General features: G+C 45.5%; 1 protein-coding gene across 4 annotated transcripts in view; it reads right to left on the bottom strand.

Moving 5' to 3' along the window:
* MDGA1 (MAM domain containing glycosylphosphatidylinositol anchor 1) overlaps window positions 1-16208 on the bottom strand; it is a 198946-nt gene that overhangs the window by 82366 nt on the left and 100372 nt on the right. For all 4 annotated transcript variants that reach the window (XM_068157453.1, XM_068157460.1, XM_068157434.1 and 1 more), the window contains one exon: window positions 254-523. In XM_068157453.1, coding sequence (XP_068013554.1) covers window positions 254-523 — 270 coding nt within the window. The remainder of the gene's footprint in view (window positions 1-253; window positions 524-16208) is intronic.

The raw sequence follows: 16208 nt of genomic DNA on the forward strand, positions 1-16208 counted from the left end.
GACAAACACTGCTGAAAGGTACCAGTGACTGGCACTAACTGCTCCAGTTAGTTAGGGTTAGGGTTAGGGTTAGGGTTAGCCTTGAGAGACCACCTGAGTGATGGAGGCAGATCTTCTTGTTGGCTTAGGGGAAGTTATCCCTTCTGAACATAGCAGTAGAGGTTGCCTATACTGGCACCAGTTTATGGGGAGTAAGCTTCCTACCCTCATGACCTCACCAACAGCTCACTCCAATGTGTACTCTGTCACTTACCAGACACCTGGAAGAGGCAGGTGGAGACCCCCACATCGTTGGAAATGCTGCACTCGTAGGTACCACTGGTCTCTCGGCTAACGCTGTCCACCTTCAGCTCAGAGTAGTCCTGCTGCTCTGCCAGGGGCTGTGCCAGGAGCGTCCCGTTGAAGCGCCAGACGGAGGTGGCCACCTTCATGGGGCTGCCCTTCAACATGGTGCAGCGCAAGGCGATGCTGCGCCCCATGCCCTGGCGCACGTCCTGGAAGGCTGGTTCCACTACAGGGGGGACTGGAGACCGAACAGAGCAACAGACGGGGATGCCATCAGGGAACTGCTGCCTCGCTCAGCACAGTCACCCCAGCAGTGCCCCTGGAGAGACGGGCACCAATGATTTCCAAAAGCATATTTATTTTCTAGTGGGAGACAGGTTTCATCATACTAAAAGCAGTTGTTTGACATCCCCTTCTGTCTGGCCTGGGACCACCTCCTACCTCCCTCCCTTTCAGGGGTGCTCGGTAGCAAGTACTCATCCAACAGTGAGACACTGCTTTGAGAAGCTACCAAAACCTTCTCTTTCATATGAGAAGTGCAACTCCAGCAGCTGAGTGCCACACCTTGGGTTCAATCCTCAGATCCTAATCAGGATAACTGTAGTCTTCACATCTAGTACCAACAGCACTTGGGTGTGCTCTCAAGCAGTTATATTCATGTTCTACTGGTCAGCATCTCACTGGCTTATCAGAGACCTCATGTTCAGATGGAGGGATACACTTCCAACTGGTCCCACAGAGAACAGACCTGAAGGGGTGTCAGAGAATGTCTCCCAATTGCATCAATACAGCACATCAGGGCTTAGCTACAGGGACTCTGGTTCCTACTTTAGTCTCTGACAACTACCCAACTCCAGGGGCACAGAAGCACCTGTGGGTACGCAGTGTACAAGCATCCCCTCCACTTGGTAGCCCTTGTTTTACAGTGGCTGATTGTTTTCTAGGCACCTGTTCTCAACTCTCAGCCTCTGGGCCCTTTGCTGCACTTAAGTGGATTAAAAGCAGCTCTTGACTGAGCTCACATTGCCGTGCTGAGCAGCATGGTCAGCTCATTACAGATGGCTTTGCTAGCAATGTGTCTCTGCGGGTGCTCCAAGCACTGACTTGCCTTTGGCTCACACGTCTCCCACCTCACGGTGAGAATAATGTGAGAAGTTGTTTGATTAGACCTGGTGCCATGAATGTGTCATCTCCATCCCTAGCTGTTATCCCATTTCCTGGGTCACATCTGCTCCTTAATTGAAGCTGGTGGGGTCTCACATTATAATCAAGGCCAGCTGGTGATGGGGGGCAGGGGTAGGGGTGAGAAATAGGGAGAAAAAAGGAAAAGGAAAGCTTAAAGAAAAATGGCACAGCAGCTCCAGATGTACTCAAAGCAATCTATATCTCATGAGGAGGAAAGAGAGGTGTGGGAGAGTAAGTTCCCTCGCTGCACAAAGTGGCACCTGTGTATACAGCAGGAGCAGAATAAGAGAAAAGGTCTGAAATTGGGCCAGATGTTCCCTGCAAGAGCACCTGCTGTAAAGCAAGTGCCTGCTCGGGTCTCACCGAGGGAGTGTCAGGGCTGGTAAAGTGTCAGAAAGGAGCAGGGCTGGGACATTCAAGATGTTTCCTCGGGACACAGGAACAGCAAGGCAGCCAAGGATGCAGAAGATATTTAATCTTCTTCAGATGAGAAATGGGATTTACTTGATTTGCACTGGGACAAACCCTGCTATACTATCACCTTGTGAAGGGAATGTGTGAAAGGGCCTATAGGGTAAAGAATGATTGCACTTGCTCCTCTTGTCTCTGGCACTAGGAAACACCCAACAAGCACTAACTCTGCAGTTAGTCCTGCAGCCCCAGGGTGTTCTGGAGAAAAGAGAAAAGAAAGCTGAAGCAGGTCATCCCATCACTGGAAAGGATACACCACTATGCCAAGTGGCCACTATTCCTAAAAGATGCCGGTAGGTAGGAAATCAAAGCAGGGTCTACAGCAGTTACTGAGCCTCCAGTGCCTACTGGTGAGCCCGCACTTATTCAAGTAAGTTATACACAAAAGGGAAATCCATAACCAAGGCAGGGATTCAGTCTGCAAATCCTAGCAGTCCATGACACAGCCTTTTCTCACCCCTGGCTTAAACACAAGATAAATGAGCCAGTGCTCTGACTCCCCAGAACGGGGAACCCAACAGCACACCCAAGATACCAACTGTCTTGGAGCAAAGACCTCCAACATGACTCCTCCACAGAATCCTTTAGGGAACTGCAGAAAATAATTACTTTTTCCAGGTGCCTCTAATACCCACACAGAGCAGCATCCCCAGGAACAGTATCTGACTACTTGGGCTCACTAAGCTGCCATGGTGCTCTTTAGGGAGCTTAGGTATCAGCCTCAGTGTTCAGCCCAGTTCCAAGGGTGGGTTCTTGTTCTGAGGCTCCTCAAATGCCTTCCTGTATCTCGTCTGAACTCCATTGCATGCAGCTGAAGCGCTCTTTTAAACAGCAGCCATACTGCAGACAGCAAGTTGCTATGCTTCAAGAAGGAGGTAAAAGACCTCTGTGTACACAGGGCTTCAGGACTGGCTGATAAGATAGACAGCACACAGCTGAACTCTAGAAGAGCTAGCTGGCAGGAGGAGCCACAAGATGGGTGAAGGGGGCAGCACATTACTTTCTATGCAACACTGAAGGCGTGAATATCCTTCAGCAACCTTAAGACATGGATGCTATGAAACGCAAGCAGCAGAATTAACTCATTGAGAGCAAACCAAATTAGTCAAAACACAGACTATCTAATCCAGCATGCCAGGCACACTAAAGCAAAGCCAGGCTGTTGGCAGCAACCTTGCTGTGAGCCATAGAAGATACTTAGAACTGAAGGGTTGCTAAGCTAAGCACAGTGTTCACAATGATGAAGGGCAAGAGCAAGGGAAGCACAACAGAGAAATGTCAAATGTTATGTTTCTCTGTGCCCTGATAACCTCTTATTTTCTTGGTTTCACTGGAAATAACCAGGACTAAAATCCTCATCCTGCTAGATGAATGAGACTTGCTGTTGGGCTGTGCTCAAGTCTGCAAATATTTCTTTTAAGCCTGCTTTTATTTTGGCCTTGAGGAAGAGAGCAGCACTCTTCTTTGCAAGAGCCAAACTGCTTGCAGGAGAGACCACTGTCTCCTTGCACTGTTACTGTGCTGTCCTGCTCAGGCACAGATCAAAAAGTGGTATGCAGTGTGATTCTTGCAATTCAGAAGGCAGAGAGGCCTCTTTCACCAGTGCTGAAGTCAGAGCATCCCAGGATAGCAGTGATTCACTATGGAACATTTTTCACTTGCGGGGTAAACACAGACTATTTTTTTTTCTTTGCTTTAAAAAGTGGGGGTGTTGTCATGAGGCTGCTCAGTCTGACACGGATGAATGGCAAAGAAAGGCTCATACTGGAGCAGTCTGGTGCACAGACAGCAGTGACAAGCTTGAACACAAACCAGCATGTGCAGAACAAGGGAACACCGAGGGAACAAACTTCACATTGTGAGCTCAGGCAAGAACTGAGAGGGCAAAAAATCCTAGACACCACAGTACAATGCTGCCATGCAAGACCATGCAAAGTCTGCTTTCCTACTGCAGCTTGAGGACTGTGAATACCATATCCTGGTCAATTCCTAAATGCTGGCTCATTTTTAAAGGCTGTCAGAGATGATGAGTTCATTCATGACTTGCTTTCAGAGTCACAGGGAGCCCTTTTCCCCCTGTAGCTGTCCCAACCAGTAGCTGACAACAGCCATCTCTGTAGGTGCTCAGCTGCCTACATTATACTGCTGTTCTATGCAGCTGTCATGGGCTGCTGTGCTCTCATTTTTCTACAAGTATTTACTTCCCACAATGCTTCCTCTGCTGCAAAGAGCACCACAGTGCAGCAAATGGCCAGGTGGAAAAAGAAAGGCACAAGCCAGAAGATGGCCTCCCTGAGGTCACATGAACTGACAGCATCAGGCAACCCACACTTTAGGAAGCCCAGGCTTCCTCCTCTGTGGAAAACACTCTCTGCTCTTCAATCATCATTCACATTTTTATTTATAATCCCAAGACAGTGCAACATGTAACACAAGTGATGTATACAGCAAGCCTGGATAGATCAGAAAGCAGCTGTATTTTCAGCAGTTCTCATCCCACTCCGTTGAATGGCTCCCTCCAAGCTTACCTATGCAGTCACAGTGTCAGTGGGACTCTTGCTTGCAAACTTCACCTTCTCCCAGGAGAGCTAACTGACCACTCACTTGATGGATTAACATTGAAAAGGACACACAGATAACCTGGTATGAAAAACTGTACTTTGTGCGTAGTTACAATTACTAGCGGTGTTTTGTTATTCAAAGTGTCTGATGACACCAGGCAGCAATTTCCCTGGAAAGCAAGTCAGTACAGGCCTTGTGAGAGCTATATGATCCCATCCAGAATCCATTTACATTTTGATAGGTACCCTTCTGCAGTCATACTGGCTGCAGTCTTCCTTAATCTACCCCAGATGACCAAAGCAATCCAGCAAAGGGTCCTTCCCTTATCCAGCCCTTGGTGCCATAACTGGGGGTAATAAAGATGTCACAGGTATCAAAAGATACTTGTACCCTTGCTTTTACAGCAGGTGGAAAACTGTGGTTTCAGATCCAGACCTCAGATCTCTACCCAAGTAAGCAGGAGCTCTTTTATTGTCACATGGCTGGGAAATTACAGCTGAGCAATTCTGTTCCCTACAGCACCCACATCTCAAGAATGCACATTAGGCATCAGCAGTTTTATCATGTGGAGACAAATCATAGAACAGTTTTGGCTAGAAAAGGTTCATCAGGTTCAACCATTATCTAACTATACCAAGTCTGGTGCTAAACCACATCCCTTAACACCACATCTACACATCTTTTGAATGCCTCCAGGGATGTGGATTCAACCACACACCGGTACATCAGGATATCCAACTGCTCAGTACATTTACAGGCCCAGTGTCATCTTCTTGTTTATAAGAGATGATGCAATTGAGTAGTTAGAAGAGGGAAGATGGAGGAAGGCTTGCTCAGCCTACTTCAGTTAAAAGCCAGAATCTTTCTTTCATCTTCTATGCCTTCTGCCTTTGCACTTCAGCCTTGCCATGTATAAATAGATAGAACATACATTTTGTGAAGTGCTTGAAAGCCAAGTCGCAATTATTGTTATTTCATACAAAACAAATTTGTCTGAGTACAATTTCTGCTAGACAAGTGGATGCAGGGACCCGAGAAGCAGGGCCCAGAGGAGAGAAGGCTTAGTTCTGTGCTAGTTGACCGCTTTTAAAAGAAAAGCAAATGAAATGTATTCACTATCAGCTTTTCTGCTTTCCTCTTCTCTGAGCCAATTAGCTCAGCCAGTTTCCACCTTGCTTTAATAAAGAGGGATTTACTAAAGGATTTCCTCTTTAGCATGATGAGCTGTGCTGATTAATACATGAGACCCCCTAGCTCACTTTCCAAAATGCTTTAAAGAAAGTCCATCCTGGGTGAGAATTTCCAGATCTTCTGCCTCACAGATGTACCTCCTTAAAAAAGATCTGTCCCAGATATTCTGAAACTCCACTCAGATTTGCTGGCCAATTAATTCGTGCTAACATGACACTACAAAGACAAGTCCTCCTGCAGCACAAAGCCACCTCATTCCCATGCCTCAGCTACCTTCAAGGGCCTGGTTTCAAAACTCTATGCTCCCCTAACTGAAAAAGGTAAGTAGGAAAAGATGATGTATGTAGAGAAGACACACATTTGTATGCAAAATGCATGTTGTGAATTCTGCTCCCACCCACCCAATTAGTGAAGTTATGCACAAGAGAAATAAACTGGGCATTTTGGAGCCAACACCTTCAATTACTGCCAGATCAATGGCATAACCCAAACCTAGATTTTACTCACCTCAGACTAACATGATAATATTGTCTGTAACACACAGCCAGTTTTGCTAGTTACAGCAAGGTGAAGCAGGATGGATCTGAGATTCTCCTTCCTACCCACATACACACAAGAGGGCATCAGATTTAACACATCCAAGCGACGGGTTCTACACATTGGCCACAGCCACCCCATGCAGTGCTACAGGCTGGGGACAGAGTGGCTGGAAAGCAGCCGGGCAGAGAGGGACCTGGGGGCGCTGGTTGATAGTAGGCTGGACAACATGAACCAGCAGTGTGGCCAAGAAGGCCAATAACATCCTGGCCTGGATCAGGGACAATGTGGCCAGCAGGAGCAGGGAGGTCATTCTGCCCCTGTACACTGCACTGGTTAGGCCACACCTTGAGTCCTGTGTCCAGTTCTGGGCCCCTCAGTTTAGGAAAGATTTTGAGTTGCTGGAACATGTCCAGAGAAGGGCAACAAAGCTGGTGAGGGGTTTGGAGCACAAGCTGAGAAAGAGAGGCTGAGGGAGCTGGGGCTGCTTAGCCTGGAGAAGAGGAGGCTGAGGGGTGACCTTATTGCTGTCTACAACTTCCAACCTGGTTAATTCTATTCTATTCTAAGAGGGGTACCCTCCCATGTGTAGCACTGTCAGACCACCAACTCTGTGCTCAGATTCTGTCTCTGTCTTCTAGAAGATAACAAGATGTCAGCTCATATCCATGCATCTGTTATTACATGTTTCTGTTTAACAAATTGAGCTGGCAGTGACATGCCGCTCCCAACAGCATATAAATAGTTTAGATCCAAACATTCACTAACAGTCAGCCAATGATACTCTTTCCCCAAAAGCATCCCACATGCATTAACTCTTGGCAGAGAACCAGTTATCTTACTACTCAATAATTCATAGGTAAGCTACTCAGCTGGGTAGTTCTGGGAATAAAGCATCTCATTGCCAGTACAAACTAAGGACAAGAGAGGAAAAAAAAAGTCAACCTACAAAGAATAATCAAATAAGATTCCTTTTTTTCCAAAATAGAGAATCCACATTTTTCTTCTTACTTCAGGGTTTATCACTATTTTTTCCTTACTGTCTAACCCAATTCCCTTGCTGCAGTTTAAGCCTACAGCAAGCCCTCCCCATTAAGTGTTTTTATGTCCTAGTAATCAACTCTGTCTTATCCCCAGTAGCCCCCATCCGCAAAAAATACTAGAAGGAGAGAATTCTTAGCCATCATCTTCTCTCCCAAAGACCTTGACAAGATGATGATGATGTTTTATATGTGTTTCTGTATGTATATATATCTCTTTACAATTCCCTTTTCTCCACTTCCTCTGTTCTTCAAGTGGCAGAGGCCCAGCTTTAGTTCCTATTTAGATTTAGTTTTCTCTGGGCAGAAAGACAGTCCCAGAGTTTTTAATGCCAGAAGAAACACATGCAGAAAGTTTGGAAAAGAAGAAAACAAGAGAAACTTGAATTTATAGCTCTTGATTCTTCTCTCATGCTTGGCAGAGACAAGCAGGGCACAGGGGCCTATAATGGGACAGAAATAAGCAGGTAGCATTTGCAGCTTTGTGAACAGAAGCAGAACTGCATGATCCATCGCAGCAGAATTCATTCCCTGTGTTTCAATCCACAGTGTAAAGAACAAAAACCAAAGGGGAGAACAGCCAATTTGTAATGGTCATCATCCTAGGATAGTTCCTCCTCCATATTCCTGAGAAGGATCTGGAACAACTGAGAAAGGAGTGATCAACCCCTGAAGTTGGACAGCAAAGCTGGCACTAGCTGGAACACGACTTTAAAGCCCAAATTTATCCCATCTAATTTCAGGCTCTTCACTAAGGTACCCAAGTTAGGAACACCACCTCCCTCCAAAGCCATTGAGCAAGAGGGATATCCCTAGAGGATGATTCAAATAGTAGGAATCCCAAGCTGGCATTACCTCTCTCGGTCCTGTGCAGAAATTTGAGGTGACCCCAGCTCTTGCATCTCTGCTAGGTGGACCAAAGTAAATGCTTGTGCCACACCTGCAGAGAAGAGGCCAGTGCCACCCGCTTGCATGAACCTCTCCATCAACTCTCAGTGCCTTTCATCGGTAAGCCAAGTCAAAACCTGCATCTGAAACTTGGACAGCATGTCCTGCTCCCGTTCAAGCTGCTACCCTGGGAAGGGAAACAGACACCAGCCTGCACTTTGCCCATAGCAAATACAGTGACAAATCTCTGAGATCTACACAGCATTCAATTAGTGCCACAACTAGGGCTCATGTCCAAGAGTATGCAGCTGTAGCCTACAAGGAACTGACAAGAGTTTCTTTAGTCTCCTATGGAGGATCTCACCCACAACCCAAGGAGCTACCAGGCAGAGGTGACTGCTGACTCCAAGCAGCAATCCAATAGACACAGGCTCCTATTCAGTCACCAGCTGCCTGAAAAATTCAACCACTTCCATATGTTTAAACCTTTTTAATAAAAAAACTGAAAGTTAAGAGCGTGGAGGCTACAGGGAAAAGTGTCTCTGAGAACTGCAGTCCTGTCAAAATGAAAGAGAGTCCCTGCTTTAGAAAGGCAATGATTGTCAGGGCCACAGGTGGTTAGAGCCTTCTGCTCACAGCTGGGCCACAGCGTTACCTCACCTTCTGTTTGCAGTTTGAAAGCTAAATTGGGAGCACTAGATGATCCCTCCACAGCTGTTTTGCAAACAGGCAGGCAAAGCAAGAGGCAGCACAGCCAAAAGCAGAAACATTGATTAAAAAATCAGACCTGCTTTATTGATGGGGTGGTGGGATCAGGGCTCGACAAGGGAGAGACTCAAGCCAGAAAGAGCCTGCTAGGGGAAGGAGGGCCATCCATGGCAATTAAGGTAATCAAATATTAACCAGCACTCCTTAATATGTTTGTTTTACATTTTTTGTCTGCACTAGTAAGCAAAAAGGACATATGGGGCAAGACCAGGAAGAGTTAATACAGCGCTTTCTCCACTTAGGAGAGAGGACTAGCCTCCCCACACAAGCTAGACTTTTCTTTGGCCTCTCCTTTAGGCCTAGTAGGGAATTTGGACCAAAGAGGAAGAGCTCAGCATAGAGCAACACCCAGTTCTCCATTACTTCTCTATCTGCTGCCTCAGAGTTCTGCCGCCAATTGTTTAATATCCTGTTCCGCTAACTGTCATCATTACCCTGCTTTTCCATCCTTCACCCTAGATTGATCTTGATTCATCTGAGGAAGATGACGACAATGAAAACGTAACCGTTCAGAAAGAGGCTGAAAGGATGCTCAAACTAAAAGATTTATGGCAAACATTCAGTTTCATAGACAAAGCAGCTGAGGTAAACAGATATTGAAGCAATTCTTCCCTTAAGAATTAATGTAACAAGGGTGGTGGTGCATAAAGGAACTTAGGAAATGCATCCAATTTAAAAACATAGGATCAGTATATACAGCATAGAGAAAGGAAAGGCAAGAGCACTTTTTACTGTAAGTATTTTGGCTGTCACACTTTGGATATTAATCTCTTTGTCACTGTCATCATCATCTTCAGATGAATCAAGGAAGATCAAATCAATCATACAAGAAGGATGGAAAGATGAGAACAGGTTCAGGTGGTCCATCAGATGGAATGGCTGAGATCTTTCAGAATAGTCATGGGCTCCAAAAAGCCAGCTGCCAAATGGCTGCCATCTCTGCCATCTCAAAATCCTGCCTTTCCCCTCCATCCTTCACACCATTATGCATTTTAAATATGTGAATTTCGCTAATGCTTGTGTCCAAATTCTCCTTTATTAATTAATCATGAAAAAAATTGCTTTATTTGTCATGTCAGTAACTGTCATATCTTTTCATGAATGTATCTTCAATGGATTGCTGGTTAGAAAGCATAATCTTGTACTCAGCTCTGGTGAGGCCACACCTCGAGTATTGTGTTTGGTTTGGAACACCTCAATACAGGAGAGATGTGGAGGTCCTGGAGCGAGTGTGGAGAAGGACAACAAAGCTGTGAAGGGCCTGGAGAATAAATCTTATGAAGAGTGACTGAAGGAGCTGAGGTTGTCTAGTTTGAAAAAGAGGAGGCTGAGGGGAGACCTCATCACTGTCTACAATGACCTGAAAGGACTTTATGGAGAGGCTGCTGCTGGTCTCTTCTCACAGGAAATTGGTGATAGGACAAGAGGGAATGGCCTCAAGCTGTGACTGGGTAGGTTAACTGGACATTAGGAATTTTTTTTTCCCAGCAAGAGTGGTCAGGGATTGGAATGTGCTGCCCAGGGAGGTGGCTGAGTCACCACCCCTGGATGTGTTTAAAGGCGGTTTGGATGTGGTGCTTGGGAATATGGTTTAGGGGTGAACTTTGTAGAGCAGGATTATTGGTTGGATTTAGTGGTCCTGAGGGTCTTTTCCAACCTGAATGTTTCTGTGATTCTATGACCTCCCTACACCGTATTGCCAAAACTGCTAACAACAGAGGATTTGGCAATTCCTTTTCTTTGGGCCTGGATGATACCACCCATCTCTGAGAAGCACGTGGGCTGGAGCTACAGAGAACTCACTCCCCTGATGGAACCTCATGTCTTCTGTCTACATTGCCACTGTGTTTCCAGAGAAGCAGCAGTAGCACACCAGCCTTGCTGCTGAAGGAGACACAGCTCTGCAGCTGTCTTTCCCTCCATTAGGAAGAGCAGTGTCAATTCTGCCAGATGCAGGTGTTGCGGACTCCCAGAAATCACTCCCGGGACCTTCTCTGCAACAGAAAGCACAGGAAAGAGGCTAGAACAGAACTGGCAATCATTCAAGGACAGCAGCCTGCTCCTTTGACCTCTTCATCTGGCTATCAGCTTTGACCCACCTCCTCTGAACTTGACCAGGAGAAGAAAATGTATTAACAGTCCTGCTCATTGGATAAATCTGCTCTGACATTCGATTTTCCAGGCTGCTTTTGTGCCTCACCTCGAACTGTGCCAGCACTAAAGGAACCATTTAGAGGATCAGCATCTCTGCAATATGGGCACATGTCCATCTCACAGACACTTTTCTCATGTTGAGTGAGGAGGACCTAGGTGACAGCAGCAAAGGGAATATTCAGTACAATTGAGAAGTACACACTGCTGCTGCTTCTGATGTCTGGATTTTGGTCCAACAGGTAAATGCTTGAAGCTGGTTCCATTAAAACTCCCATTATTCACATTCCTGACTTTTCTGGGACACAAAAGTAAGGCTTCCTCATAAGCTTCCTTCCCATGCTCATCCACTGCATCAAGATCTGAAAGTGGATCCTGGCCTGAGTCAATCCGTCAGCAACTATCAGACCAAGGGGTTGTGGCAGCACACACAGTAACATGGCATCCTGCTCTTCCCAGCCTCTCCATGACAGATAATACTGCCTTCCAGAATCAGACACCCCAAGTTAAAAGGTTATTTTAAATGAGTTTCAGGAACGTTTGCTGAGCCATCCCACTGTGGTGGATGGAGAGAAGATATAATTCTGTGTACAGCTCTGGAAAGAACCCGTAAGGACTTAAATCTGGGAATGTCTGTGACTAAATCTGTGGTAAAAGTCAGAGATGATCTCCTGTTTGCAAGACTCGAGTCTGTGTACCCTCCCAGAATAAATCATAAAAATGCCATAAAAATGGAGGAAAAGATGGGAGAAAACTTCACCTTCACAGGCCTTTGAGGGGAAGTTTGTGATAGCATCCTGCATATATTGTCTGTGGGAGTACAAACAGGAATGCAGTGGTTCAATGTAGCCAGAGGGGACCTCAAAACAAACAGCAACAAACTTCTTAATTCCTCAATGATTCCAGAAAAAAAAAATCATGGAAGATGAATGTGGGATGGAGCTTTACAGCTTAAAAAATCAATGTTCATTAATGTAGTTTTATGAGTCTTTGGCAGACAAACTGGGTAGTGTTTGAGAAAGCAACAAGAAAAGTAACTATCTTGTCATAACATCCTTAGGCACAGAGAAGATCCTGGCCTGCTTCCACATGACAGACTAATTGAAGATTTAATACTATTCAAATGCTGCCCACATTAGACAGATTAAAAACCACAGTAACTGAAAGAGTTCAAAAAGAAATCTGAAATGGGTGCTTAGACCACTGAGGTCTCCCTAGTAGAGGCAAGGCATTCTCTAGGTAGACTTCTCTACTGAGATCCCATACAAACCTCTTGGATTGATGTTATTTTGCACCTTCACCAAGGTCAAAGATCCAGCCAGCAGGTTGGCATAGCTAAAACATATCAGTTGCAAAGTCCTCTGTTCAGGCTTTTTAGCCAACATCACACCTTTGGTGTCTGAATGACCTTACATCCACTTGCAGCTGTTGTGTGTGGGTGTAGAATTTGGCACAGCTCTGGGATGTGGCTTGTGCTTTGATTCCTGCCTTCCCACACAAAGGCAGCATCCTTAAGCACCTATGTCAGGACAAGATACCAATATCAGTAGAGGACACAAGACATGCAGCAGTAAACAACATACTAGAGAGATACCTCACAGAGGATAACTTGGTTTGCATGGTGGAATGAACTTATGGTAACCACATTCAATTTGTCTTGGATAACCATAGGATCAATAAGGCTGGAAAAGACCTCAAAGATCATCAAGTCCAACCTGTCACCCAACACCTCATCACTACAAAACCATGGCACCAAGGGCCATGTCCAATTCCTTTTTAAACACCTCCAGGGATGGTGACTCCACCACCTCTCTGGGCAGCCAATTTCAACGGCTAACAACTCTCTGAAGAACTTTCTCCTCACCTCCAGCCTAAAGGGTCTAGAAAGAAAAATGGTGAGGATAGAGTATGCCACTCTTGTTAAGAAAGAGACAATGACTCCAAGAGTAACCTGAGTTTATGTAGCCCAGTGAAGATCATCCTTCAGCTTAACTCTGTATTCCAAAGATGTCCAAATCTTTGGATGATTCTCCAAAGCTTACTAAACATGTTGTGAGATGAGCACCTCCTCTGCATTAGTGAGATAATTTCTGAAAGTCTGTTTAATATGGGTGACCACTCTGCTAGAATGGTTTTGGAAAACAACTGAGAAGAGGGCCGTATAAATGAATCGGGGGCTGAAAAACATGCCTTGCAGCAAATGGCTAAAGAAAGTCTTTCTGGATTGTGTACCGAAAAAGGCTAAGAGATTACTTGTTCTGGTGTTTGAGACTACACAAGGAAGAGACTGCTGATAACAAATTGATCTTTATGTGAGAAGACAAAGGCATAAACAGAGCTTGTAGCTGGAAACTGGAATGAAACAGGCTTACATTAAGTCATGACAACTGAACCATGAGAGTAAAAAACCACCCAAACCACTTACTGAGGTACACACTGAATTCTCTGTCATGTTACCCTGTGAGTAGATGCTGCACTGAAAACATACAAATAATCCAAGTTTAGATTCATAAAGGTAAACTCACTTTGTTACTCAGCTCCACCCATGAGAGAGACCATGCTTGGCATGTAACTAACTCTCCTGTCTAGACGAAACGCACAAAATGGTTAATCAGAGATTCAAAGAGCTTTTGCTTTCCCACAGTGATCAGGAAGCAGGAGTCTTAGCATTTTGGGTAGCTGGGTTTGAGCACATAAACTTCTTCAAATGGTTTAAAAAAACCCAAACAACTGCACCATAACCCAACATAAAACCAAACCACCATTCCTTGTCTCTTTAAAGCTCTGTAGGTAGTTTCATTAGCATCTTTTCATTTATACATATGAATTGGTTCCTAGAACGTTAATCAGAATGAAAACTTGCCCATTTCCATGCATAAACTTGGGGACTTTTCCAAAGCTCCCTTACAAGGAGTCCAAGGGGAACACAAAAACTCCAAACCACAAAACCCCATTTTGAGTGTTCCTGTTTTCCCCTGACCCAGACAAATACCACCGTCGTTTTTAGACCCATTATGCTCTTTCCAGCACACCACCTCAGATGGAGGACTGCTCCCGTTCCCTCGAGCTGCAGTTTTACAGTGTATCAGAATGTCAGCTAAAGGGCCTGTATTATGCATAAGCTATGAACTGCTCAGAAAATCCCAGCAGACTTAGTACTATTAAGCCCATCTATATTGCATTAAGTTGTTATTAGCTACTGTATACCAGCTTATGATTAGGACAGTAAAATATTTCTTTGTGATTAGCATTTGGTAAGGAAAATCCCTATTCAGTGCAAATGCCAGTATTATTTATTGTTTTCTTGATCTCAATCACAGCCACTGTCAGGAACCCCTACTAGTTTTGGCACTCCAGCCAATTCCTCCCATTACATATTTGGCTGAGTTGTGCCCAGAGCTGTAGCATATTTGCAATGGATGAGATCTAGAGCACTCATTTCATCAGACTGTGAAAGCAGATCACGAAAGATCAAGACCCTACAAAGGGTTGTCTGGAATGGCCTTAGTTGCCATTCCTCCTCTAGCCAACAAGGATTTATCTCAGATGTTTCTTTGCCATAGATACGGGGTCACTTTCAGCGTCTTCTACATCCCATTCATCACAGAATCACCGAATCACAGAATTACCAAGGTTGGAAGGGACCTCAAAGATCATCAAGTCCAACCTACCACAGACCTCATGACTAAACCATGGCACCAAGTGCCACGTCAAGTCTCTTCCTAAACACCTCCAGTGATGGTGACTCCACCACCTCCCTGGGCAGCACATTTCAATGGCTAATCACTCTTTCTGTGAAGAACTTCCTAACATCAAGCCTAAACCTCCTCTGGCGCAGCTTGAGACTGTGTCCTCTTGTTCTGGTACTGGTTGCCTGGCAGAAGAGACCAACCCCATCCTGGTTACAACCTCCCTTCAGGTAGTTGTAGACAGCAATAAGGTCTCCCCTGAGCCTCCTCTTCTCCAGGCTAAACAATCCCAGCTCCCTCAGCCTCTCCTCGTAGGGCTTGTGCTCAAGGCCTCTCTCCAGCCTCGTTGCCCTTCTCTGGACTCATTCAAGTGTCTCAATGTCCTTCTTAAACTGACTTCCCTGCTCCTGCTGGCCACACTATTCTTGATGCAGGCCAGGATGACATTGGCCTTCTTGGCCACCTGGACACACTGCTGGCTCATGTTCAGCTGGCTGTCAATCTGCACCCCCAGGTCCCTTTCTGTCTGGCTGCTCTCCAGCCACTCCGACCCCAGCCTGTAGTTCTGCATGGGGTTGTTGTGGCCAAAGTGCAGCACCTGGCACTTGGGCTTGTTGAATACCATCATGTTGGACTCTGCCCATCTGTCCAGATGGTCAAGGTCACTCTGCAGAACCCTTCTACCCTCTAACAGATCAACATCTGCTCCTAACTTGGTGTCATCTGCAAATTTGCTGATGACTGACTCAATCCCCTCATCCAGATCATCAATGAAGATACTAAAGAGGATGGGGCCCAGAACTGATCCCTGGCCTGGCAAACAGGTAAGCAGCCTCAGACATCAGCTTCCTCCCAGTCAACAGTAACGAAAAATGTGCATGTTTCCTGCAATCACACAAGACACTAGAAACAAGGACTCTGAAAAATCAAACATGCAACACATCTGCATGCAGCTAGGAAATTTAAACACATCTGTCAGCTCCTGGGGGCAATGATGGGTTTGCAGGTTCATCATCAGGTCCATAAAGGAAAATCAACTCTTTTTACCTCATGTCCTGGAGGCCAATTAAATTTGAATCAGAAACAGAAGCTGAGGTAGGCACGTGTGCACACATACATGCTTGCTTGTGTTCACAACAGGGAAGCAAAGAGGAATGGAAATTAGGAACTATATGAAGAGAAATAGGGTAAGAGCAGTGTGCATTAGGAATATGATCTCTGCTCATTGATGAAATGCTGCTTCCTGGCTTCAAAGGAAAAACAGTTTCTACCTCAGAGACTGGCACATACTAAGAACTGGACAGGTTTTTGCATGCAGAAAGCTCAAAAAGGTCTCTATGCCCTTCCTAAAAACTGAACCCTTAGCCTCCCAGTACAGTGTTCCAACACAGAACTGGCAGCTTGAAAGCCTGCTGGGATGCAGAGAAGCCTGAGTACCTCT

The sequence above is a fragment of the Melanerpes formicivorus genome, unplaced genomic scaffold, assembly GCF_026170545.1.
Source record: "Melanerpes formicivorus ecotype bairdi unplaced genomic scaffold, bMelFor1.0.p_v2 SCAF_2, whole genome shotgun sequence".
Classification (NCBI taxonomy): Eukaryota; Metazoa; Chordata; class Aves; order Piciformes; family Picidae; genus Melanerpes; species Melanerpes formicivorus.